General features: G+C 46.3%; 1 protein-coding gene across 1 annotated transcript in view; it reads right to left on the bottom strand.

Moving 5' to 3' along the window:
- hmcn2 (hemicentin 2) overlaps window positions 1-26,600 on the bottom strand; it is a 45,507-nt gene that overhangs the window by 7,729 nt on the left and 11,178 nt on the right. The window contains exons 14-67 of the mRNA XM_071927794.2: window positions 25,985-26,098; window positions 25,689-25,847; window positions 25,336-25,530; window positions 24,039-24,134; window positions 23,742-23,869; window positions 23,505-23,649; window positions 23,024-23,136; window positions 21,683-21,842; window positions 21,335-21,494; window positions 18,914-19,041; window positions 18,477-18,728; window positions 17,634-17,717; window positions 15,472-15,663; window positions 15,216-15,346; window positions 14,931-15,075; window positions 14,703-14,829; window positions 14,448-14,605; window positions 13,430-13,708; window positions 13,198-13,340; window positions 12,575-12,725; window positions 12,146-12,364; window positions 11,921-12,034; window positions 11,628-11,815; window positions 11,425-11,521; window positions 11,075-11,236; window positions 10,796-10,909; window positions 10,356-10,552; window positions 10,182-10,263; window positions 9,939-10,070; window positions 9,713-9,856; window positions 9,429-9,588; window positions 8,828-8,952; window positions 8,559-8,742; window positions 8,357-8,454; window positions 7,765-8,043; window positions 7,485-7,675; window positions 6,564-6,645; window positions 6,095-6,231; window positions 5,841-5,982; window positions 5,581-5,725; window positions 5,259-5,386; window positions 4,734-4,890; window positions 4,494-4,615; window positions 4,240-4,404; window positions 3,985-4,092; window positions 3,725-3,859; window positions 3,459-3,593; window positions 2,965-3,234; window positions 2,666-2,856; window positions 2,359-2,572; window positions 1,873-2,007; window positions 1,574-1,764; window positions 813-894; window positions 8-178 (exon numbers count right to left, since the gene is read on the bottom strand). Coding sequence (XP_071783895.2) covers window positions 8-178; window positions 813-894; window positions 1,574-1,764; window positions 1,873-2,007; window positions 2,359-2,572; window positions 2,666-2,856; window positions 2,965-3,234; window positions 3,459-3,593; window positions 3,725-3,859; window positions 3,985-4,092; window positions 4,240-4,404; window positions 4,494-4,615; window positions 4,734-4,890; window positions 5,259-5,386; window positions 5,581-5,725; window positions 5,841-5,982; window positions 6,095-6,231; window positions 6,564-6,645; window positions 7,485-7,675; window positions 7,765-8,043; window positions 8,357-8,454; window positions 8,559-8,742; window positions 8,828-8,952; window positions 9,429-9,588; window positions 9,713-9,856; window positions 9,939-10,070; window positions 10,182-10,263; window positions 10,356-10,552; window positions 10,796-10,909; window positions 11,075-11,236; window positions 11,425-11,521; window positions 11,628-11,815; window positions 11,921-12,034; window positions 12,146-12,364; window positions 12,575-12,725; window positions 13,198-13,340; window positions 13,430-13,708; window positions 14,448-14,605; window positions 14,703-14,829; window positions 14,931-15,075; window positions 15,216-15,346; window positions 15,472-15,663; window positions 17,634-17,717; window positions 18,477-18,728; window positions 18,914-19,041; window positions 21,335-21,494; window positions 21,683-21,842; window positions 23,024-23,136; window positions 23,505-23,649; window positions 23,742-23,869; window positions 24,039-24,134; window positions 25,336-25,530; window positions 25,689-25,847; window positions 25,985-26,098 — 8,256 coding nt within the window. The remainder of the gene's footprint in view (window positions 1-7; window positions 179-812; window positions 895-1,573; window positions 1,765-1,872; window positions 2,008-2,358; window positions 2,573-2,665; window positions 2,857-2,964; window positions 3,235-3,458; window positions 3,594-3,724; window positions 3,860-3,984; window positions 4,093-4,239; window positions 4,405-4,493; window positions 4,616-4,733; window positions 4,891-5,258; window positions 5,387-5,580; window positions 5,726-5,840; window positions 5,983-6,094; window positions 6,232-6,563; window positions 6,646-7,484; window positions 7,676-7,764; window positions 8,044-8,356; window positions 8,455-8,558; window positions 8,743-8,827; window positions 8,953-9,428; window positions 9,589-9,712; window positions 9,857-9,938; window positions 10,071-10,181; window positions 10,264-10,355; window positions 10,553-10,795; window positions 10,910-11,074; window positions 11,237-11,424; window positions 11,522-11,627; window positions 11,816-11,920; window positions 12,035-12,145; window positions 12,365-12,574; window positions 12,726-13,197; window positions 13,341-13,429; window positions 13,709-14,447; window positions 14,606-14,702; window positions 14,830-14,930; window positions 15,076-15,215; window positions 15,347-15,471; window positions 15,664-17,633; window positions 17,718-18,476; window positions 18,729-18,913; window positions 19,042-21,334; window positions 21,495-21,682; window positions 21,843-23,023; window positions 23,137-23,504; window positions 23,650-23,741; window positions 23,870-24,038; window positions 24,135-25,335; window positions 25,531-25,688; window positions 25,848-25,984; window positions 26,099-26,600) is intronic.

Here is a 26,600-nt window from a genome sequence, read left to right as displayed (position 1 = left end):
GTCGTACCTGGGCAGAGACCAGCGTGACACTTCCTAGAGTCGATGCTGGGGCCGTCGCACGATCGCCCCCCATTGGCTGGTTCTGGGTTGTTGCATAGTCTGATTCGCTCTTGGAACCCTTGGCCACAGGTGCTGCTGCATGGACCCCACTCCTCCCAGTTAGAGTAGCCTCCATTGACTGGGTCATGAAAGAATCAATTATTTTATATTGTTAATATTTTACCATTTTCTTTCGTAATCATTATTGTTATTTTAAAACAATGCTTTGGCAACACATGTCAAATGTCATGCAGAGAGAGAGAGATGAGATGGAGAAAGAATTGTTACATGGCTTTAGGTTCAGTTTATTTGCACATAGAAATCCTAAAAAAATGGAAAAAGAGAGAATAAATACAAACTGTGTGGGCGAGACAAAGAAACCCCAAGGGGCTTATAAAAATATCTCTGCTCAAAAGGAAAAAAACAAGGGAAAGAAATCAAGGTAACAAACAGAGACACAGGGAAATGAGCACAGAAATGAAATGACAACAAAATTCAACAGAGAGGAGAATGGGACAAAAACAAACAAAATGCATGAATAACATAAGGGAAATTAAGTTATTTGAAATCGCCCATAGCAGGGAAAGTAAGTGTATGGTTGTGAGAGGGAATCAGAGTGTGTGTTTGTGTGTGTGTGTGTGTGTGTGTGTGTTCAATGAAATGAGGCGGAGCATGTGTGTTTTTACTGGTATAGTGTGTATGTGTGTGGGTATGTGTATGTATTGCTTTATTAATTCCATCTTCCAGTGTGGATTAATAAGCACAGAACTCACTCTGGACTTTAAGGGTGATGGTCCGCTCAGCTACTCCAGCTTCACTCTCGGCCACACACTGGTACTCCCCTGCATCTCCAGCCTGTAAAGAAAAAAAACAGTTTGAGTTAATTGACAATCTGAGGAACAATTCTCATTGTCCCTCTGACAGAGTCATAGACCTCTGGGAGGAAAGGGTGTCCAAGAACGTACACATGCTTGCTTAACATTTTCATGCTAGAAAGCTGACATTTCCTTCGGGGCAACTGAGAGTTTATTCCATTAAATTGTTTGTCATAATAGTCATTATTGGGCCAGAGAGAGAGGAAATTTCGCATTAGAGCACTCGGTGGGAAGGAGAGTCATCTGTCTGTGAGAAAGCCTCAGCTGCAGGGTGTGCAATTACAGCACCAGTTAGACATTTAACAAGGTTATGGGCTAAAGAAAGGGGGCCAGAGTCTGGGAACATCCAGCTCTCTGTTCCTCTCCTCCCTCTGCTGCTAATGCTGTTAGCCTCTCTGACTGAACTGCTTCCAATCTGATTTAGGTGGGGGCAGGACGCCGCAGGACAGTCACGCACTGTTCCTCCACCCAAGGGGACTGCAGATGAAGCTTGGATGGGCTTTTATACTTACCTGAATCCTGCGCCATTGTTCTCCAAGACAAAAAAACCTGTATTTATCTATGTATATTGTTTTAAGAAGCTTAATCATTTTCTAGGGAGAGGGCGACTGCTTGTACATTGTAGGATAAAGAGGGGCTAAGGGAACTTTGTTATTTACAGTGATGCTGTAGATAACCAAGGAGCCGTTGTGGAGGGTTTGCAATCGGAGGGAACGGAGGAGGGGTCTTCCATCCCGAAGCCAGCGGAGGACAGGACTGGGGTCTCCACGGACTGGGCAGTCCAGCATAGCAGTGCTGCCCTGGGTGACTGTCTGAGACATGTGGGCCTCGCCCTTCAACACTGGAGGCTCTGGAGACATAATCCACAGAGTATATCATATTAAATTGATATCGATAGATGTGGAAGATTACATGAATGGCCTTTACTGATAGTTGACAGACTGTGCAGACTGCTCACCTCTGATGCGGACGAATGAGAGCGCCCGGATGGAGCCCACACTGTTCTCTGCGATGCACACGTAGGTCCCAGCATCACTCATAGTCACATTCTCAATGACCAAGGAGCTCCTGCCAGCCTCGTCTATAGTGGCACCTGGGAGAGAAACCATTGTGATCAATAATGTCAGATGAATCAATGCAAGTGAGTACAGTTGTCACAATATCACAATTTTACCCTACAATACTATCACAATACCAAGCAGTATCACAATAACACACACAATAGTGGAAACTCAAAAGGTTGGAGCAATCCTAAACACATAAGTAATCTAAGAGCACTTATTTACTTACATAAATTGATGCAATCAACACAAGCTGCTGTCCTCTATGGTGCATGAAGTAACGACACAATCATTGGTCAGGATTTGGTACTGCGATACTTTGGCAGTATTTGAAGTATTGTGCAACCCTTCAAGTGAAATAGACAGAAGATAATGTGGAGTACCTGGGTAGGGACTGTTGTTGGCGGTCCAGGAGATGACGGGAGTAGGCGTTCCCTGAGCATGGCAGGACAGGGCCAGACTCTGACCTTTGTTCAGCGTTACATCACCTGGCAGCTCCTTGAAGGCGGGCCTCATGTTGATGGACAGGCGGATGTCCTGTCTCACAGAGCCTGCTGCATTGGTGGCTACACAGGTGAACACACCACCATTCCCTGGCTGTGTGAGGGATGCAATCAGAACTTATTCTTATACCCAAACCTAGACAAAGACTGCACTGAAGTGATGAATATGAATTACAGTATGTCTAACCTCGGCCCTCTCAATAATCAGCTCCCCTGATCGCAGGACAGTGAATTTGCCTGGAAGGTTGGGCACAACGGCGCCATCTTTCTCCCATGATACTCTGGGTTCTGGTGAACCCTGAGCAGCACATGGCAGCAAGGCCTGGAATCCCTGGATGACCGACAGCTCTGTCTGCCCAGCAGGAATCATGGGTGGGACTGAAACGGGAGTTCATTGTTAGTAAATCTATTTAACCATTCACCCTAAACGTGTTATATTCAACCTTTATACAACCTGAAATGGAGTTTTAAAGATTATTGACCAACCCTGAATAAGCAGCCTCATGTCGTGGCTGGCTCGGCCGGCGAGGTTTTTGGCAGTACAGGTGTACAGACCCGCATCGCTGCGCTGGGTGGCAGTAATTGTCAGGGTTCCATTGGCAAAGACTCGTATGTGAGTGCCCTCCAGCACGGGCCTCCTCTCCTTGTGCCAGCTAACTTCAGGCTGGGGCTGCCCGTCAGCGCCACACTCCAGACTGACTGGCTGGCCTAGCACAGCAGTGTACTCCACACGAGGCACGCTCAGCACTGGTGGAACTGGAGAAACAAAATGACAACATGAATATTTAGGAATTTAGAGCACTCAAAACTCAATCGTTTTGTTTCTTTGCATATTCCTCCAAGGCACAGATACATGTACACATTTCACCGTAACTTTCTGGCTATGCGATGCCATCTCTAACGACCAAGACACCCTGACACTGAATTCAGTATTCACCATTTTCTTCCCTTATGCGAGATCAAATGAAACTCCATGTTACCTTGAAGGACTAGCTTGGTCCTGCCCACAGCTACACCAGCTTCGTTCTGTGCCAGGCACTGGTAGGTCCCCGCATCGCCCAGCGTGACCCGAGAGAACTTCAGAGCTCCATTTGAAAGCACAGCCAGTCTGTGACCTGGGATGCAACGGTGACAATTTAGTCAGTGGCAGCATCTACAGTAAAGTAACGATGTGTTTATACTAATGTGTTTGATAGAGCATGTGTAATAGAGTGCTCAACGTTATGCTATTATTTCATATTATTACCTGCTGCTATGGGAACTCCCTCTCTTTGCCAGGTGATGGAAGGTCTGGGGAAGCCTTGAACCTCACAGGATAGAACAGTCCCATGATGCAACACCACTTGTACTTCCTCTGCCATTGGCCTAATCTCTGGGGGCTCTAAGTGCAAGAAAGGACAAATACACGATGTTGTGTAAGTTGTCATGGTTTACCATAAGCATTCCAACAGATAACTTTTCAATCCTTGCTATTGCACAGTTGCCTACAGCAACTTCAGAACGCACCTTGCACAGCGAGAGAGATGTGCTTGTGGGCAACTCCAGCTGGGTTACGGGCTGAGCAAGTGTACCTGCCGGCATGACTTGGAACAGCAGCAGTTATCTCCAACACCCCTAAACAGAAATGCATTATTTAATATCACATAAGCAAAACTCTATTCCTTGTCCTGTGGCATTGCTTTTTTCATTAAACCATGTTGTGTCAATGGCCCTAGAAACCTCAATCTAAAACATGACGGTTCCCTAGAAAACTTGTGTTACCGGTGGGCAGGACACGATAGGTCCCTCCTCTGGAGCCCAGTTTGGCTCCACCCTTGGTCCAGGTGATGGTGGGCTGAGGGCGGCCCTGTACGTGGCAGGGCAACACCACAGGAGACATTTTCACAGCAGTGACTGTCGTGACATCATCCTCAATCGATGGTGGGACTACAAGAAAAAAAAAATCAATTCATCAATTCAATTGTTTGAAATGCATCCCTATAGTCTGCTTACTGTACAAAGCTCAAAATCAATACCTTGCAGGATGACTTCAATGACCCTGCGCTCCTCTCCAACATCGTTGACAGCGGTGCATTCAAAGTAACCCTCGTCCTCATTGGATGGTGAGGAAAGGACCAGGGACCCAGAAGACAGTAACCTGGACAGAAAAGCACAACTGGTTCAGCTTTGACATTTTTTTCGGCTGCCTGATCTGTGATGTACAGTACATGCACAGCGTCTATTCAAATGAGGCGCATCCACAGCTCCATCTTTACCTGTATGTGCCAGGCTGCTGGTTGATGTCTAGCGGAGTGCCGTTCCTTTTCCAGGAGACTTTAGGGGCCGGTATACCTGTGGTCTCACAGCTCAGCACAGCTCTGACCCCTGTGGTTACCGTCACATTGAATGGACCCGGGCTGATCGAAGGACCCACTAATGGAAGACAGCACATATTCAGACATGTGAGCCACGCTGTATCTCTTTGTGTTATGTCAGTGCAGTTTTTCCTCCCTACTTATTTACTGCTTCACCACAGTAAGAAAATTACCACTACGGTTCGAGAAAATGTGAAGTTCAAATAACAGGACAGTTTAGCCAATTTTCCCTTCATGTTTTTATTGCCGGCAAAAAAAAAATATTTAAGCACGGCAAGTTGCACTAGAGTCATAGCTTTCACCAAAACAGGGACAGATGTGTGATCAAAACTAAAATTACCCCTAACTTCCCCAGTTAAATAAAATTACAGAGGAAACGCTGCCAGAGTTATGAAGTAACTCTTTATTTCTGAGCGCTGTATTTACCAAACACCCGCAGGTCCATTCCCCGGTGATCTGAGCCAGCCTGGTTGGACACAGTGCAGTAGTAGCGACCAGCGTCACTCAGCTGAACCCCATGTATACGCAAGGAGCCCTCTGATAACATGGTAAACCTGAAACACATACACAATATACTGAATGTACAGAATATTAGGAACACCAGCTCTCTCCGTAAGACCAGGTAAAAGCTATGATATTGTGAATGTATCATACCTTGTCTTAGAAACATGCTATATAGATAGTAAGATAATAAGTTATTGTTTGAGCAGTGTTAAGCTGAAACAAAACCCAAAAAGCTGGGACCTACTTATTGTTATCCTGAATCACAGGGAAGCCGTCTTTCCTCCACATGATTGTAGGAGAAGAGTCTCCTTCAACTTCACAAGGTAAAACTGCATCCTGGCCGACGTGTGCTGTCACCACTGAACTGCTCTCCTTTATTACCGGTGGCACTGGAGAAGTAGAAAGTGACATATTCATGTGACGGTTTGGGTCAAACATGTAGAACTGTTTGATCAAATGATTTCAATTAAACTATTTTTATTCTATGCGATCAGGTTGACTTACAGAGAATCTCCACGGTGAAAAAGAGGCTGCTGCTTCCGGCGATGTTGGTGACCACGCAGCTGTACTGACCGCTGTCCTCGGGCCTGACCTCCTGTATCTCCAGGTACTGACCCCCTGCCAGCCGCTGGATACGACCGCCCAGCTGACAGAATGGGAGCAGGGAAGGAAAATAGAAATAGAGAAGGGTAGGAAAGTCAGACGAGATGACATACTTATGCACTTCTTGGCTTTTTTTCTTTCCCCTGCCCCTATACCTGCAGTTTGGCCTCATCCTTGTACCACTCTATATCAGGAGGGGGGTCACTGTCCGCCAGGCACTCCAAGGTGACATGTCCCTTAAATGGCACTGCCACTGTCCTCATATCACCAGAGCCAAGGAGGGTCGGTGGGACTGGAACAAAGTAATACAACCATTGATTATTAAGGAGGGACTTCATTTAGGCAACATTATATTCACCAGCATTGCAAGTATCCAATAGAGAAGAATGCACCCATCAAAGCTATAGCACCCAGATCATTTATGTGACAACGTATCCCTGTGTGCCTTGACTGCTAATTTTAAACAGAGAAGTGCTAGGTAAAGAAATAAGAGCCAGGTGGAAAAGGTAAAGACAGAGGGAAGATCAGTTGCAAGTAAAGGAGGAGGCTAGGGGAGAGGGGGACATGACGTCTTTCTTCTATAATGAACAATGTGCAACAATATGCCAGAACAGTGTGTGTCACCTTGGACTCGGACCCAGTGGTTTTTTCCATCCTCTCCAGCTAGGCTGCTGGCCAAACAGGTGTACAGACCCGCATCCTCGACCTTTAAAAAGACGACATTAATCATGTGGAGTGGTTCTCGCATAACAATGCTACAGCAGGGGTTGATACTGTTAAAGCTTCAATCCTTTATTTCTTTTGGCCAGCTGAATTTATATTGATATATGTTCTTGAAGAGCTATTTTTGCAACTTCATAACTCAAAATGCAAGTCTGTTTCACGCCAAAGTCATACATTACAAATGTAAAAAAAACAGTTTTACAGTCTCAAACTACAAGTAAACCTCATGTTTTGCTGTCACAAACTATCAGCCCTCGTGTGAAAAGTTTAGGCAATAAAAGTGAAAAAATGTTTTCAATCCAATAAATCACTATATAATCAAAACCAGTTATGGCACAAGTTTGAGCCTTTAACGCATGCTAAAGCTGCATTACACAACTTCACACTTTGGCGCCCCAAGTGGCAGTGAGTGATAACTGTTTTTTGAAAGTGAACTAGGGTAACTACCTAAAACTTGTCAGACCTAAATCTTAGTAGCTAGATTTTGGCAGCAGGTTCAACCATCACTGGTGAGTCCAGCTTTCTCGCTTGCTGAGACAATTTGCAATTTGGTTTTAAGTTTCAATTTGTCCCAGACTTGTCTCAGACAATTTGTCCCAGACTTGCCAGTGACCTTAACGAACACCTGAAATTAATTTGGGCAAATACGGCAAATCTACACGGTCTCAATTACAGAAGGGGAGATGGGACACTCCCCTTTGTTGTAGCCCCAATTTGTAATTTAGGCTGATATAGTAAGATACGTGTGTTTTTACATAAGAATCTTGCCTTGTGCAGCTTTAACTTAGTGATATTATCAAATACTGTAGGTATGTCATTTACCTGAACTTTGCTAATCCTGAGAAAGTGTCCATCCTGCTGTACAATGTCAGTCCCTTCCAAGGGGCGACCATCCTTGAGCCAGCTGAGGGTGGGAGGGGGAACCCCCGCAGCAGAGCACTCCAGCTCCAGCGGACTGTTAGCCGCTATGGTCAGCTCCTCCGGCGAGCTGGAGCTGGATATCTTTGGAGGCTCTGGATTAGAAAGCATATTTGTCTCATTCGTTCAACTAGTTATTTATGACTTAACTCAAAAATAATTTAAATATATATCTTGCGATTACCTAGCACAGTGAGGTTAAAGCTCTTGGTGCTGCTTCCAGCCTGGTTACTGGCCACGCAGCTGTAGAGCCCGGCATCTGAGGGCGCCACGTCAGGCAGCTGCAGCCGCGTCTCCTGTCCGTCCAGCAGCAGGTTGCGGTGAAGGGACAGCGGCTGGCCGTCCTTCATCCACGTCAAAGTGGGAGGGGGAACGCCCCGCGCCTCACAGGTCAACGTCACCAAGGACCCCTGGACCACCGTGACTGGTTCCACTGGTTCAACATGATCCACACCTGGGGGCACTGCAGAGCACACATAGACATCAGTGTACATTAATGTTGAAAATCATTGCCTTTTACATTTCTAAATCACAGAGGATCCAGTCTGTAAAGGTTTCAATTAGCCAAGCACTCAAGTTACCTACATAAGTTAACTATCCATTAAAAAGTACCATCATTTGTTTTTTGTTTTTTTTTATCAGTCATTTTGTAAGAACTACTCCAACAAAACAAATGGTGGATATGTTATTTTGGAAGCATCCCCCTATGTGGACCTGAATTAGGCTTACTTCTACTAGGCTGCTGATGATAAGATTATGAGGAGGTGTGTCAGTACCTTGGACCTGGACATCATAGCTGAGCTCAGCGAGACCAGCTCGACTGCGCGCCACACATGTGTAAACTCCAGAATCAGACAGCTGCACGGGAGAAATCCTAATACACAAGGAAGGGAAACACACTCAACATCACCTCAGTTGAACAACTCTGGAAACATCACCCTCTTTATGAATGATCAGGTTTTTTATATCTTAACTGACCTGAGCACAGAGTCACCAGAGAGGAGGCGTGTACGGGGAGAGAGGAGCAGGGGACGCCCATTCTTCAGCCAGCTGATCTGGGGTGGAGGGTTCCCTGCTGCCTGGCACTCCAGGGTCACGACGCTGTCCTGCGTGGTCTGCACCTCTCTGGGGGCAGTGGTCTCACCAGAGATAGATGGTGGGACTGTGAAAAATCATATTGAATCAAAATCAAATCATCTCAGACACTTGAAAGCTACTCAGAAACAGCACTAAACATTTAAACTGACCTAGTACAAACAGGGTGTAGATTTTGCTCTCCTGGCCAGCAGGGCTGACAGCCAGACAGGTGTATGTCCCAGAATCCTCAGGACTCAGCCTCAGTAAGGTTAAGGTGCTGCCATCTGGGGTTATACTGCCGAATGTCAAATACACAGGACACATTATTATCTCACATTATTATATTACATTATCCTTTGCCCCTAACCCGAACCAGGCTCAATTTGTCCAACCAGGGTTCCTATCCCATCACCATCCCTCACCCACATACACACACACGCACATGCACACACACACAAACATGCTCATTTCTCTCTTGCTCTCTCTGGCTGATGCTGTAGTTGCATTGAGCGTATAAGCTGCTGCAAAGCCACAAAGCTACTCTTATTTATTTGTTTCTTGCCAATCATTGCTCTTAATGTTGTTTCTCTGCTGTGTTCTTTCTGTCTCTGTATCCATCCTAGTGCTGTTTGTAAATCACCTTGAGCTGCAGTCTATGTACGAAAGGTGCAACATAAATAAAGTATATTATGATTACTACTATAATCATCCAGTGATATATGCATTTACTGGCCAAGCAGAAAGTGGGGACTCTGAATGAGAGAGAATTACTCTATGTGCTGGGTGTCTGATCCCTCTAGAGTCACTCCGTCCTTCAGCCAGCTGAGTTGGGGTGTGGGGATACCAGTCGCTCTGCACTCTAGGGTCAGCTCCTCTCCCATGGGAGCACTCAGGTCAGATGGGTGGCCGGAGTCCAGGATGGTGGGCGATACTGAGAAGTCAGTACCATGGGAAAAGATTACTATTAAATACTACTCAAATTAATTTGCCCATAGATGCATAATTTGCAGGTTGTGTGTACCTGTTATTGCTCAGATTGCAAATAACTTTTTTACCCTGCACTGTGAGCGTGTAGTCTTTCTGTGTTACTCCCTCGCCGTTCTTGGCCATACAGGTGTACGTCCCAGCATGAGACAGAGTGAGAGGCCCCAGCTCCAGCCTGTTGCCTCGAACCGACCAATGCCACTGCAGACTGCTCTCTGGAAAGCAAACATATCCAGTTACACCAGCTTTCACACATGGCAAATACATATTAGTCCCCAATCATTCCCTTCCTCTCACCAATAGGGGTGCCATCCTTGAGCCAGGTGATGCTGGGCACAGGAACCCCTGAGGCCTCACACAGCAGGGTAACATGGGAGCCCAGGGTCTGGATTAGGGACTCCTGGAGAGGCCCGTCCAGGACAGGGGGAACTGTGGAAGTTAATAATGCTATGATTAAAAAAATATATATCTCATTACTACATATTGGAGGCAGTTGTGATAGCGTCACTGTACGTGAGAACACAGTAGAGGCATTCTCACCATGAACCGTCAACCTGAATGTCCTGTCCACCTGTCCAGCCACATTGGATACTTTGCAGGTGTAGGTGCCACCATCCGCCACCTAGGGACCAGAAAGGAACGTTAGCAAAAGACACACTATTGCAGTCACTTCTAAAGCCTGCAAATATTAAAATAAAAAAATAAACAAGTGACCTGAACTCCTATGATCTCCAGCTGGTGATGATCCATCTTCAGCCCGTTCCCTGGAGCCAGCTGCAGCCCGTTCTTGTACCATGTGACCTCGGGCTCAGGAGCGCCCCGGGCCTCGCAGCGCAGGGTGACAGAGGAGCCCACCTGAGGGGTCACCACCTCTGACTCTGAGTCGAGACGGGGCTTCAGGGTAGGCAACACTGTTGGTTTATACATTCAAAGAAGGCATGACCTCAGCGTGATTCATTTATAATTACTATGATTCACTCCTCAACTATCCACTGTTACAGCTGGTTTGTGGTGAACAGACCTAGGTACTGGGTTGCCTCCAGGTGTGTTGTTCATTAGATGATATAAGTTTTTCCTTGGCGATGTTTTGAGATTTGATCATCTGTACACATTGCTGACTTGTGCAGATGAGATCACTGTGTGTGTTTTCTCACCGTAAACACTGAGCAGGAGGCTCTTCTGGTCCTGGCCAGCTGAGTTGGTGGCTGTGCACACATATTGTCCTGCATCCTCCACTCTTGCCCGGGGCAACTGCAGCATCTGGCCGCCTATAGTATTAAACAACAATAAAAAGATACTGTAAAATGTAATATCTGTGCCATAACTCAATCGAAACAAAGGAAACGGTCCTGTTATGTTCTGGTCAAAGTTCAGAGGATGTCAGAAACAATGGGGTATTGGGTATTGGGTATTGGGGATGGCCTAGATCTGACCTGGGAGGATTTGGATGCCGGTGCTGAACTGGAGGACCTGGCCATCTCTGGTCCAGGTGATCTCAGGTGGAGGGTAGGCCTGGACGTCACACAGCAAGGACACCATGTGGCCCTCGATCACACTAACCTCCTCCTCCTTCTGGCCAATTACCCTAGGAGGCACTGGAGGAGAAGAAAATGGTTTTATTACACACTTACAAGGCATTAGTCAGTGTGCCTGTCCTCCCAAAAGAACATCCACTTGTTTTAACAAAATAACACCATGAAGAAGTATCAAGGTCCTTATGATTACCTCAGGGAATTGTATGGAGGTAGTGGTATAAGCATTTTGAGGTTTGTGCTTCTCTCACCTTGCACTGTCAGACTGAAGAGTTTCTCAACTGCCCCGACCTTGTTCTCGGCTACGCACAGGTACCCAGCCATGTCGGACACCTGGACACTGAGGAGCTGAAAGATGGAAGGGGGTGAGGGGGTTATATTCCTCAACAACAACACAACATGTGTTACAGTTGGTGTCTTCACACTGTGGTATTTGAGTCTAACACCGACTAACCTGGAGTTGTGTCCCGTCCTCACTGATGTGGTGCTGTGTGTCTGTGTGGACTGGCTGCCTGTCCCGCAGCCAAGAGATGGCGGGTGCTGGTTGACCCGTCACATCACAGTGGAGAACCACGGTGCTGTTGACCACCGCTCCTATTTCCTCCATGAACTCCTCTGACGCCCCCATGATCACAGGAGGGACTGAGGAGGTAAAATACAACAGTCATCATCTTCAGAAATTTTCATCATATTCAATTTCTAATGCACACTACATTTAAACTGCACATGCAAAATGTACATGCTCACCCAGGACCTCCAGTTCAAAGTGCATACGGTCCTCCCCTGCCTCATTGACAGCCTGACATGTGTACTTTCCAGCATCTTCTTTCTGCACTCGGGGGATCTGTAGCACCTGTCCACCTAAGAGGACAAATCAACACAATAATCAATTCATCCATGCACATATGATGCCCCATCGGCACAAAACAACAGCATTTCTGGTTTAATTGCCCTGGGTTAATTAGCCCTGACCTGGAAGCAGCACCACTCCATCAGCGGTGGTAAGTTTACGTCCCTCTCTGTACCAGCTGAGCTTCGGCGGGGGGATGGCGTTACTCTCGCAGGACAGGCTGATGGGATGGCCCAGGACCACGTCCCTCTTTTCTGTCATGTCTTCATTGTTATCCTCGTCCTCCTCTCCCAGACCCCAGGCTGCTTCCCTGTTATTCACCCGGTGGAAGATTGGAGGAACTAGCGAAGCAATAGTAAGTATGAGTCAATTCACTTTCAAAAACTGATTCAAAAACGACATTTTTTTTACCTTAAAAAAGTCTATGAGGAAATTCTAGAGAATGAAGGCTCTATCATGAGATTAGAAGTTTGGATTTATATTTTGAACTGAGTAAATTGAGTAATGATCCCAAGGAAGCTGATTTAATTGAACACTGACTGGTAACACACCCTGAATGGTGACATGAAAGTCTCTCTTGTCCTCTCCTGCAGAGTTGGTGACCACACAGGTGTACTGCCCCTCATGGGACAGCATGGCATTCTCTATGTGGAGGATGTGGCCACTCTCTCGAATACCAGCATGGATGTTTCCACTCAGCAGCTAAACAAGAAACCAGTTAGGTGATAAAATATTCTCATTTTCTGTGAAGCACTTTGTGAAGATTTTACTGCCCCATTGCACAAAATCAGCATAATATACCTGCAAGGGGTTGATAGGTTTGTTGATCAGTACCAATGATTCAACTATTACTTCACCAGGTTTTACTATTATTACAGTATTCTGCATCATGATATATTACCTCTTCACTAGATGTTTCTGTTGGATCTCTGCTGTATTTAGCTAGCTTACTCATCTCTGAAAATGTGACTTTCTTATTTGTGTCAATTATAGGCCACCATAACTCAATGGAGTCCTGTGCAGGCAGATACAAGTTCTGACTGTACTGCAGTTCCTACAGTTCCTATTTCAATAATTTCAATAGCACTTTAAAAATATATTTGACTTGACTCTACCCTCATGTTTGCAGCAGTTGTTGATACAGGTGATACAAAGCTTAGGATCACACACCAACCTGTCCATCTTTGAACCATTGGGTCTTGGGTTCAGGGAAACCTTTGGCCAGGCAGGATAGAGTTAAAGTGCCGTTGATCCGTACTTTCTCTTCCCGGCCACCAAAAGTCAAGGATGTAGAGTCTCCTTCTATCTGTGGCGGGACTGGAGAGAGGGGAAAAATGACATAACAGTAAAGGATAATGTGTAAGTGGTGTACATCAGATAAAAGCAGACCGGGGCATATCTCTTACCCAGGACGCTCAGGGAATAGTGTTTGATGGCGGTGCCAGCTGGGCTGGTGGCCCTGCAGGTATAGAGGCCGGCGCTGTCTCCCTGTGCCGAGCCCAGTCGCAGAGCCTGCCCACCGCGGGTGTAGGTCAGCTGGGCGCTGGACACGATGGGCTGGTTGTCCTTCAGCCAGGTGATGCTGGGTATGGGAGAGCCCTCCACATCACAGGGCAGGACTGTGGGGAAACCCAGCACCACCGACACCTCAGAGGTCTCACTGGGGCCCCTGATGGTGGGGGGAGCTGAAAAGAGAGAGAGAGGGAGGAGGAGGGCAATATGATTTTCACTGTTCCATAGCGCAAAATGACCATAATATATCTGCAGGGGGTTGATAGAGTTAGGTGCTCGGGAGGAGTCGGGCTCTGTGTGTTGGTTGGTTCGTAACACTTGTTCATGCATCATGCATACCCCCAACCCTCCACCAAAGCACCTATAAAGCTCAAAAACACAAAAAAAACATAACTCCACCCACCCACCACCTACTTGCATTTTCAACTACTCAATAATGGAGAACGGCTACAAGGGAGCAACGGTATTGCAAGACTTTTTACATTGTGATATATTACCTCTTCACTAGACGTTTCTGTTGGATCGTTGCTCTAATTAGCTTGCTTGCTCATGCATATTGTGAAAATGTGACTTTATTGTTTGTGTGAATTACAGGATACTATAATTCACAGGCACAGGAGAGGTGGGGTGGGGGAGGAGGGTAGAGGCTTTACCAGGGACTTGTGTAGGAGGAGATCAGTTCTAGTGATGTTGTTGCAATTCCTACTTTTCACCGATACTGGTCAATAAAGGTCATAGATACTCAATACCCCTCAAACTTTTAATGTCATCTTTTAAATATATATTCTTATTGGATTTAAACCCATGATGTTGTGAGTGCATGGTTGGTGCCTTAGCCCACTGAGTCACTGTGATGCCTATATTTGATGTTAGTCAAATTATTTCAGGGGAAATCATGGTAGAGGGCTTAACCTTGCACAGTGAGTCTGAACTGGCGCATCTGAGTCCCTGCGTTGTTGCTGGCCAGACACTGGTAAATTCCCTGGTCCCTCAGTCTTACTGACTTCACCTTCAACACCTGGCCATCTTCCAGAAACTCCACATGAGGGTCTCCATCGCGGGACAGAACCCTGTAGAGAGGAGGGAATGGTGGATCAAATCAATACAGTGGTTAAGACATTCTATGTGTCATGGTGAATGTCACGTGAACAGAGTCCTTATGCTTACTCTCCATCGCGGCTCCACTCCACTCTGGGCGCTGGACGCCCGCTGACCCGGCACTGGAACTCCACCTCCTGGCCCAATACCACAGCTACCTCCTGCAGCCGGGACGTTCCTGAGATCACCGGTGGAGCTGTGACAGGACACACAAACACCAGATGAACAAAGGAAAATATACAAAGGACATACACTGGATAGTTTACTTAACGTTACTGGAAGTGTTTACGAGCTCACCTTGCACCACTATGTTATATTGTCTCCGGGCCTCTCCAGCTGAGTTGTGGGCTGTGCAGGCAAATTGGCCTGCATGCTCTGACTGAACTCTGTAGATTCTCAGTAGTCTTTTCCCATTCTGCAGATATACTCCAGGACTGTCCACCTAGACACAATCCAAAATAGCGATTCCCTAGTGTTACACTGTAATTAGCTTGGCGACCACTTGGTGGCATTGTACAGCTAGATATCATCAAGAAATATAAACATGTATACAAGTTTGACGTATTTCCCCTTGAAACTCACAGGTTGATCATCTTTAGTCCAGGTGATTGATGGAGAGGGGATCCCAAAGGCATCACAGCCGAGAGTGAGAGGCTGCTTCAAGGTGACAGTGAGGTTCAGGGGCTGGCCATCTTCTTGGATCTCAGGGGGAACTAGAGCGGTACAGGAAAAAGAGGAAAGATTTGTTAGTTTCCACTAGCAGACATTTCACAGTGCAATGCATCATTTGTAGCTATTGCTGTTAGGTGAAAAAAACATAGATTAAATGAAGTCTCACCATTCACTTTCAACCTGGTCTTTCTCTCAACAGAGCCTGCATCATTGCTCGCCACACATTTGAAGTCCCCACTGTTACTGGCAGATGCTGCGCTAATCACAAGAGATCCGTCCCCGGCCAGAGAAAGCTCTGATTGGTCGGGTTGTATCTCCAGGCCATTCTTGAACCACCGTACTTTGGGAGGTGGTGACCCTGCAGAGGGGGAGACGAGAAGGGGTTCGGAGTGAGGTAAGGTTTTAAATTAAACTTTATCGATCATGTCTGACAGAAAGAAAACTTACCTCCATCTCCGTGCTTCTCTACAGGAAAAGTTAATGGGCAAGCGGCCCAGACTAGAAAAAACAGGCTCTACATTTATCTGTTGGACAGCGGGACAGCGGGGGAAACCTTGCCAAAGTGGTTAGAGAGTCCTCTCAGCCCGCAAGCTCAAGACTTCAAGGTCAGAGTCACATAAAAAAAAGCAAGACACAATATACTGGGTAGATGTGAGATTTAAAATGCTAACATCGAGATTTATCACCGGAAACTGAGGTGAGGGTCTTGAGCAGTAAGAATAGGAGTGGTTGGACAGGCAGTTCAAAGGCGCCGGTGCATACACTCAGGCGCCTAAAACAGATGTGTTTTGGGGATTACTGTGCGGAAAGGAGCTGGAAATGGGGGAGAAGAGAAGGATGGAATGGGAGAAAGGGAAAAGGCAGAGGTGCAGATCTTGTACCCCACAGAGCCAAATCCCAGGACAAGAGGGACAGAGCCACAGCAAGACTGTCCTGTGCAGCAAGTCGCAATGAAAGAGCAACGCAGAGGAGCGATCCGAATGCCATGGCTCTGTCTATTTACAGAGGTGTTACATATCCAAACGCCGCAGAGGACGGAGTGGAAACCAAACACACCGTCCATCCCCAATCCAAAAAATACTAAACACAGGAGATGCAGGAGAAGCGAAGGTGATGTTATCATCCAGCCCCTCTGTGAACACATGTTTACAGTTTAGGCGCTCTGAAGCAAATTCATTATCTCATTGCTGGGAGGAAATGTGTACAGATGTTCTGCTTTAGATGTTAACAGATCTCATTAGAAGACTTTGAATTTATTTGCCGGGGCTGACGAAGTCTATCTCTTCCATGTGTTTCTTAAATAATTACCTCTCCCAAATGCAATGTTCTCATTTGTAAATTAATAATATCCTTCTGGCAGAGACGGCTTTGTATCTCCCCCATACAGCAGCAGCAGTCCATGAGGGAACCCTTATTTGCTGGTGCTGGCTGCTTCTCTGGGGGTGTCAAGAGCTTCAAGCATCCCTGTGTGAGCCCTCTGAAGGGGCCTGGCTGGTACAGTCTCCCAGCTAGCCTGCCTGCCTGTACGACTTGGACAGAGGGAGGGCTATTGTAACTCATCTTCCTCTTCCTGTGCTCCATGGTGCACCTCAGACATCTCTGTCCATTATCTGCCAGCAGCAGCCTGTAATTAGGATTCCTCTCCCAGCAGGCCGTGTCGCAGAGGAAAGCAGATGTGGCTCGCCGAGGCAGTAGGCAGACTGATGTTCCAGCTGTTGCTCCACATTAGTCCCAGCCCTCACCTTCTCACACATAACATAGTCTGTTACCATGGCATGCTTCCATATAAACAATACCTGTTTGCACGGCCTGTCAGACCAGTCAATCCATAGATTGTAACTTAGGAACCAAATCACACACGCGCGCAAGTATCAATCGATGCATCCACAGATATACACCAACACTCTTCTATCTTTTTGATGAAATAGCAAGCAGTCCCATCCCTCCAGGGTGCTGCTACCTTGTTCTCAGAGATGGTAAAATAAGTACGACAACATTGTGTCTCTGGGTGGTGCGATAGGAAGAAAGTGCGCTTTTTTAAGATGGCGAGGATATTGAATCCATTTTTCCGGTTTGACAACTGAAAGTCTACGGTGACAGCGGAGCATTCCTTTGATAGTGCACAAATACACATATCTGTCCGACATTTGAAGTACGTTTCAAATTTGCTCCGGCAATAAAGAAAGTGTAACCTGAGAAAATGAACCACTGCAACCATTTAGTTTTATCGCACTCTGTAAATTGTGTCTTTTCTAAATGCCAGGCCTTTTCATTGCCCTATCCTTGTCTGTCAGTCCAGGGCTGACTCATCTGTGAATCATTTCGTACCTTCAGCAGGGCAAGGGATGACGACCTTGCTGTTGGCTACTTTCTCCATGATGGCATCTCCAGGCTCTGCGAAGGATGGGGCCTCTGTGAGGACAGAAAAAGATGTTAACTGCCAGGTGAAAGTGTAAAGGCAGCTGATACAGTGAACATCAAATTAAAACTGGAATAAGGATTAGTCAAACAGGTTGTGTAACAGCGGATGCTCCAATGTAGATAAAGAAGCAAGTGAAGAATCCCTCAGGGCGTCCGCGAGTCTATAGATGTAAGATTTGAGACCTCTCTCTGGCACGCTTAAATCAAGCTTGTCTAACTACAGTAAATACCAACCTCAGGCTAAGCATTAGTGAAAAGGTTAATCTGTGAGGTTAGGGGTTAAAATGAAGCCCTATTTGTACTGACAACGTGACTCACGGTTCCTGACTTCTGTGCCCCCCACTCTCTCGTTAACCTTAAGTTCAGACTTCCTCCGACCAATCCCTTGGCAAACAGATTGACCTTTGAGGGTCAGAGAGCACCTCAATCAACCTCCAACACCCACAGCCAGGCTGACCCCTTATGCTGCCAGATTGAGAGTGGTTTAAAGGACTGCTTGTCCTCTGGCAGTGTGGAGCTTCCTCAGGAGAATGCACCTCTAAAGACCACAGCCTAAAACTGGGACACAGTACATTTATGTCTAAATGCTCAAAGTGCCTGTACCAGGAAAAGGTCATTTAAATAGATCTTAAGATACAAGCGTAGTTCACTATATACATGTTTGCAGCATTTTATTCACTTTCCACTTATTCTCATGGTTAATAAACAGGGTTGGAGGGTTAGGGTTAGGCTGGAACTGCAGATATTCACCAAGAACTTCCAGTTTGATCTCCAAGGTGTCCTGTCCAGCATTGTTCTTGGCCACACATTGGTAAGTGCCCTGGTCAGCAAGGCTGACCTGCTGGATCCTGAGGGCCGCAGTGTCTCTGACCCCAACAGGGAGTCCATTGTGGGACCAACTGACCTCGGGGCTGGGCTCCCCCTGGACCACACAGGGCAGAGTCACCGTTTGGCCAATCAGGGCTTTCAGCAGGGAAGGTGCTGCCTGAATCCTAGGCTTAGCTGAAGACAAACACAAACCCAAAATACATGTCTCACCATATCTGTTTACCTATTTAGCAAACATATTTTGCATATTTTGGAAGTGATGTATCCTCATAGAATCTATCAACATGACAGCATCTTGAAAAGGAAAGTTAAAAGGTTTCTGAGGAGTTCAACGTTCTAACGGAGCCCCATGGAGTTACCTTGAATGTGTAAATTGTAGCTTAGGGACACGTTGCCTGCTGGGTTTGCTGCAGTGCAGGTGTAAAGTTTACTATCAATCAGGCGCACATCAGTGATCTTCAGGGAGCCTGAAGGCAAAACAGTGAACCTGGGGAGTGGTTAGGGGTCAAGGGTGAAGAGATGGAGAAAACACAACACTTCATGAGTCACTGAAGAGCCACAGCCTCCTTTATGTGTTGGGAGTAGGTGTGTTTTGAAGTGGTCTAAAAATGTTACTCATACTAATTTCACTAATACATACTTTGAACCCTGATAATATTTGGTGTGGGGACAATTTTCAAAAAGCTATTTTGCCTATTTGCAATTATTAATAGATGAGTTGATGAAAAAAGCCTGTTCACCGTCAGAGACTGTAAATTCCCAGTGCAGCAAATGCCAGAGGCTGGCTGTTGATGAACTAGTAGCGTGGAAGTAAAAAAATGATAAAGTCTTACCAAACCTAAATAATTCATCAAAGATCTAATCCAAAATACAGTATAGTGCCGCCTGTGACATGACTTTGGCCCCATTTTCAGTGTTGTTTAGGTTTATTTTGTTGGATTAAGATACTTAGTATGTGACAGGTATACATGAGTTGATATACATTGTAAAGCTGTAGATGGTATCTTTACATCTGCATTGCTTGGATGCAATGGAGCAAAATGGATCTGTGTTTTGAGTTACGGCCAAATCTAAAAGTTTCAGAGTTTATTTGTCATAAGAAAGTTCTACCCTTGACGAATCCATGGATGGACACATAAAAAATCCTGGATTTGGGGTTTGAAGCAAAAAATAAATGTAGTTAAATCTAGGTCAGCAATTTTAAAGGGTTGTTTGTGTGACCAGTGTACAACAATTGTCAAAAAAAAAAAAAAAAAGTCATATGCAAGTAAAATATTTGTTTCTGTGCTGAACTTCAAGGTCTTGAGTAGCCATAACTTGAACTGCACCAGAAGCTATCCAGCTGTATAAATGCATAATGTGCACAAATATAAACACACCTCCATGATTTATCCTTAGATAAGTGCGTCTGCTAAGCAACTGAATTATAACAATAACATGTTCATTTAAGTGGAAGCGAGCTGGAAGCACAAAGAGCTCTCTATTTCAACTGCACATGTGGCTTAATGCCTCTCCCCCACCTCCTGAAACAGCCTCAGGAACATCCATCATTGGAACCAAATGACTGCATGTGCAGTGGTCAATCTGTGCTGAGGCAGCGGCGTCGCTCGGCACTACCTTGGTGCAGACTGACACAAGCTCTAGCACACATGAAGTGAGCCTCCCCTCTCGCCTATCCATCTACCCCCCATCACTCCCCACATTGGTGTCAAGTCATCTGTGCACACAGTCTGACACAAAGGCTAACTGGGACAAATTGGCCTCATCGGGGTAGGCCTAGTTTGAACAGATCTGCTGACCCAGTGTGGGCTAGCTCTCTGTCTTGCTTTTCTGTATCTCTAGGTCTCTCTCTCTCTTTCTCTCTCCCTCTCTCTCTCTCTCTCTCTGCAGTGCTGGGCAAGATGCATGGCTATGGCAGAACTCTGGTCACCCACTGATTGAGTTATTTCAACAATCAGCGCCCCCTGGTCATTCCGTCTGACCTAGAAGATGTATGGGGAGTAGCTAACCTATTCATAGCTGGAGAGAATGAATCTCCCTTTGCACAGCTTGCCAGTTTCCGCAGGTCCTGTATATGTAAAGCGTCGGGCTGATGTGGGGGTTGTTCACAGAGATGTGTTATTCTCATCAGACAGGACTAGTAAAGAGTCAGCATGTTGTTTTATGGCTGAAGCACCCCAGGGAATCCGAACATCAGGCAGACAGGACTTGTATCTCTTCCTCTGTCAGTCAGTTTTCCTCCCTTCTTCCTGGCACGTCCCTCCCCCGCATTTCCTCCTTCCTGGCCCCCACACGAGCATATCTGACTCAGTCACCACCGCAGCTTTCAGCCCCCTCCGTCATCTTCTATCTACCCAAAAAGCATTCAGTCTGGTGTCTGGCCCAGAGGGTCCGTCTGTCATCTATCCCGTCTGTGTCCCGAGTCGGCCCGCCTGTCTGCACCCAGAGTGACCACACTAGAGAGCCGGGGAAGCAGCGAGCCATGTGGGACCAGATGTTCCTCCTCAGTTTAGCCAACAGTAAAGCCCGCACACAGCTCTACGTCAGACTGCTGCTTTCGCTGCCTCTGCCTGCCTGCCTCCTTTAAAAAAGCTCCACTAAATGAACGCCAACCGTTAACAGCGGCTTTGGACGGCAGCCGGCTTCAATCAAGAGTCCCTTGTAAAAAGGAGGGGGTTAGTGAAGTCAGAGGTAAGGTATGGTAAGAACTTTGTCCTTTGTTGACTGTTTACCTATTTTACTGCATCATTGCTACACTGTGAGAAGAGAGTTCCTCTTACCAGGCTGTGACGGGAGGGATGGGCTGCCCGTTTCTGCTCCATGTGACTGAGGGAGAGGGGCTGCCTTGGACCTCACAAGGCAGGATGACCTCTGTCCCCACTTCGGCAGCCATCTTCACTGTGTTGTCATGGCCGCTCACACCCATTATCTTGGGCATGGCTGGGGAGAGGGGAACCAGTTGTAACCACATCATGCAGGCTCTTTGGTCATTCTGCTACACATTTCAAAAGCGGGGAAATTTTGACTCAGAAACCTCAGGTATAGACAAAGGTCGGTCATTGTTATGCCAAACACTGGAAAAGACTGCTGTGTTTGGGTGAATGCGGCTGAATATTTATTTGCCTCACTGTTGACACTGAGCTGGATCTCTCGGCTGGTGTAGCCCACAGGGCTGGTGGCGGTGCAGATGTAGATGCCCGCGTCCTCGGCGGTGGGGCGGAGGATGCGGAGGTGTCCGTCGGGGTCGGACTGAGGAGAGGCGCGCTCCCTGGGTAAGGGCTGTCTCCCCTGGGGGCACAGCAGGCATGAGACCAGAATTATATTAAAGTGCTGCACACAACAGCACAGGGACACTAAACTGAGCTTAAGGTTTAAAGCCCAAAACCTTTGATGCCTAGTATAATTACAGAGCCCCTCCCCCCGAACTGTCTCTCTCTCTCCGACACACATGGGAATGCATCCTGCTACACACACACGCTTCCTTTGAACACAAAATTGCTTTTGCAGATTCACTTTTATCTGACATGAATAGAAATGTACTTGACTCTAGAGCACTTATCTGAAAATGCTTGGAAAAAAGGCAGGGGGAAAAAATCCTCCCTGGCTTAGTTCAATAATTTGTAGGGTAAAGGCTGAGGAAACAACAGCATGTAGACCTCACTCAGTAATGCTGGCTCTGTCATGGTCTGGGCTGGTTTTTCTGGCATGGTTTTCACTAATACCATAATAATTTTAACCTTTATGATGGTGGTGGATAAATCCTTTTCATACTCCTCTATAAATGGTCATTTGGGATCACATCTGCTTGTAGAAAAGGCATTTGATTGTGCCTAACATTGCTATCATGCTCTTCAAACAATCCAGTGACCACGCCTGCACTGTTGATGGGGCTGTTTTCGTTCTAGAAGACACTATTCCCGAACCAGGAGTAGTCAGTGTCATATACAGCTAGGCAGAACTGCAGTATGACACATGCAGTGACAACTCTCGATGATCTGGCCCATCTTTTTTTATTCCAGGTGGGCACAACATGTCATTATAGTCCAAAATGACATCCCAAGATGGTATTCTCCATTCCTCATTCTCCACCAATCAAAAAAGCATTATTGGATGAAGATGACTACTCCGAATCATTATGTTAGTAGTGATTAGAGTTTTCCTAGCCCACTTAGCAATGACTGGATGGCTTCACCTTTACAAAACTACCAGATCACCATTATCGTGGCGGGACTGTACGTTGCTGTTTGCCTTTGTTTTCGACTGTAGCCCGCACAATATCGCTATTATTTCTAAAATGATTTATAATGTCTTCATGGAGATTCATCTTAAGATAAATGGATGCCAAATGTGATCCTCACTAAATTGTGTTGTGAATCAGAACTAATCCATTAGTCATGCATAGATTCATGGGATGCGGCCAAAACAGTCATTAAGAAAAGTGGATTTGGACTGCAAGCGTGACATCCTACCTTGGACCAGACAACAGTTGGCTTGGGAACTCCGCTGGCCTCACATGATAGTGTGATGGCTACGCCCTCGTTGGCTATGTAGTGGTACGGACCAGCGTTGATCTCAGGGGGCACTGTGGAAGAAGTAGGTCACAAAATACAGCTGTCTGACTGGCCATGAACAAGCGGGCCCATAGAATTATCACCGGCCTTAGCTAGTCAGCAGCGTCAGTGTTCAAGGCATTTCTTCATTACAAACTGATGATGAACCGTAATCTGGCCTGTCTGTCATTACGGGCCCATGAACAGAATGACCCCATTCATCAAAGCATGCGGTACATGGAACCCTCTCACTACCATGACAGCAGGTGGTCAAGTCACTTGACATGCTGTTGTTTTCCACGCTGAGTCAGCACATTCTTGAACCGACTGTCTCGATGGGCCGGTGTCTCTAGCATGCAGAAAACTCTCTAGGGAGTTGGGACTACACATGCGCTCTCACCATGGACCTCCAGGCTGACCGTGATGTTCATGGTGCCCGCTACATTCACCGCGGTGCAGACGTATGTCCCAGCATCCTTTGGGGCGGCTCTTTCAATGTACAGGCTGCCATCACTCCTCAGGAAGGTTCTCCCATTCAGCTGCACCTATGAAGAGGAAAGGTCTAACTGTCAAACAATAACAGAAAGATTATCTATGTGACGGACATGCATGAGTGTTTAGTACTGCTCAATCTTACAGGTTTTCCATTTTGGGACCAGTGTCTTTCCGGAAGAGGTATTCCGTCCAATAGCATGCAAGGAATACTCAGGGACTGACCAATCCCAGCGGTGATGACTGGGGCGCCGTGGGCCAAGAGAGGGGGCTCTGCAGACAGACGCAGGGATATCATTGCATGAAAAGAGATACTGTAAATACTAAGCAGCTGCCGGAGAACTTGAAACTATTTTATGGCTACAGACAGCTTTGGGGTTGCTGCCATTGTTTCTAGTAAATGTGCTGGTGCAGAGAAAAAAGACAGACTAGACAAGCCTACCCAGTCCAGTGACACTAACTCTGGCCTCCGTTTTGACAGTTCCAAACTGGTTCTTGGCCTCACAGATGTACAGTCCTTCATCATCCAGCCAGACACCTGCAGTCAAACACACAGTCAAACAGCACAGAGAAAACCGATTTACACACATATCACACCCTATAAAGTTGAAATAAGCATAGACACTATCTATTCATTGGGAAAGGAACGTGATTATCTAGAATGGATGACAAGTGCATGCTAACAACAGATATGTCATTCTCAATAATGAGTGGTATTATTGGTCTGACTGCCCTGTAATTAGAGTTAAAAATAGAACATAATGGGATTAATGGGTTTGGCTCAGCTGTCGGCCTGCTGACACACATGTCCCACTTAGTAAATTCTCTGGAGATCATATGTTGGAAAATCAACATATGATTCAATTCTCGTGTTTAGATAGTCAAGCCTATGTTTAAATAGGCAATGACAAGTCATGTAAGCATTAAAGTAAAAAGTGAGGAACAGAGTGTGACACAATACCGATTGACGCAATCTCAAACAATGGCAGGTAAAAACGATGCCATATGCAACAGATTGAGCTAATTAGGTCAGATGGCAGCCACACATGGGAGCAGTGATGGAAGCGGTCCACTTCAGCAGTCCGTGCAAATACTTCTCCAATATAATATTACGCACACTATAAACATTTAGTCTGAGGAGCACAAAAGGTCTCCGTCAGTGGCCAAGATTAGTCATATTGTAGGCTGAAAGGCTTCCAGAGTTCACAGCTGAAACTGACTTCACCCTGATTTGAATGGAAGCCTATACCGCCTCCTTTTCTCCACTGAAGCAGAAATGAACAGTTTCATTCAAAAATTAAATATCAACCATTTGAACAAAGGGACACCTACTCTTGCGAAATGATTGCATAGCATAGTATTAAAGTGATGTACAGCACTTTTTAAAGGAGACTGGGAAACTTAAGTCGGGAGAACAGTTTTACAGACCAGAACCAGATCCCCCCTATTTTAGAGATGAACCTCACATAAGGATTTGTTTTTCGCAGAATGGATATACAGTGTTTTGAAATAGAGCTATTCAAATACTATATTGCTTTACCGGCGCCAATGGTCTCCTGTTGCATCCCCTCTCTTAAGAAAACGTTCACTGAATCTGATATGAGGGGCTGCACCTCTTCTATATATAATCACTCAGAGAATTTCAGTCATGCCAGTCAGATGTGCAAGGCAACCATTAAGCTGTATAAGGCTCCTGTGCGGACCGAAGCTGTTGTGATCGTGTTTGAGGGATAACTCACTCTGGATTAGAAGATGTCCATTCTCCAGCTGCATTGTTCTACTGTGGCTGTCTGCCCTAGTAAGGATCTGTCGGCCGTCCTGCCTGCGCCAGGTCACAGTTGGCAGTGGGAAACCTCGGGCAACACAAGGGAGCGTGATATTCTCCCCTACATTAGCTGTCATGTCAACTGGCGCCTCAGAGAACAATGGCCCCGCTGTGAGAAGTAAAAGGAGAAGTTTTATTTGTAACGTGAATTGAAATGTGAAAGAAAAATAAGCTCTATGTGAATGCAAAACACTGAAATATGCAAGGAGACATGACGCCTTATGCTGTGTCTACTCGTAACCTTACTGTCATGCAGCTGCCTCTCACCTCCGACCTCCAGGATGACAGAGCCAGAGGAGGATCCAGCAGGGCTGCTGGCCACACAGCGATACTCTCCAGCATCCATCTCCTGGACCCCTCGAATCTGCAGGGACCCCCGGTATACATCCTGCTCAGCAAAAGGAGCGGAGCCCACCTCCAGATCACCTGAAAATACATACACACACACACACACACACACACACGCACACACACGCACACATACAAAATACACCTGTTGGTCTCTAATATGGCGATTTTTGTCATTACTTTTAATGTGTGTAAGTCGTTTGACCATCATTTACCTTTGTACCATTGGACAAGGGGAGGGGGGACACCTGTGGCTTGACACTGCAGAGTAGCATCACCTCCAATAGCCACACGCACAACCTGTTGCACCACTGTTATAATAGGTAACTCTGGAGGAAGGAAAAGGAAGACAAGATAGAGTTCAACTAATTAACATTTTTAAAAGATGTCTAAATACCAGATTGCCAGACTTGCACACAATGCTACTGTATGTGAGGCAATAATAGTAAAGTAATGTAAGTTTAAACTGGGCTGCAGCATAGACCTGAGGTAAATATAGAAGCAAAGCTGACATTTCGCACACTTTGTGTGTCAACAGAGCCGGGATAGATGCTTTTGGAGCAGGGAGACAGCTGAGCTGAGAGGATGAGATGATGTATCTTACCAGGCTCTTGCTGTCTTGACAGATCAGTGTTGTTAAAAATGACATTCAGGGACTAAAGTGTGTATAATACTGGCAGCCCCCAGGGAGAGGCTGCCACGGTCCATCAGCGTTGAGGTTCCTGTCAACCACTAACTGACACCCAGACTCAAACTTTGTGCCCGTGACTGTCAGCCGTCACTACACAAGGAGAGAACGTCCTATTGTGTGCGACAGGGAAAGATGTGGCA

This window comes from Centroberyx gerrardi, chromosome 8 (genome assembly GCF_048128805.1).
Source record: "Centroberyx gerrardi isolate f3 chromosome 8, fCenGer3.hap1.cur.20231027, whole genome shotgun sequence".
Classification (NCBI taxonomy): Eukaryota; Metazoa; Chordata; class Actinopteri; order Beryciformes; family Berycidae; genus Centroberyx; species Centroberyx gerrardi.
Note: the sequence above shows the minus strand (reverse complement) of the source record. Positions and strands in the feature narration are given on the sequence as shown.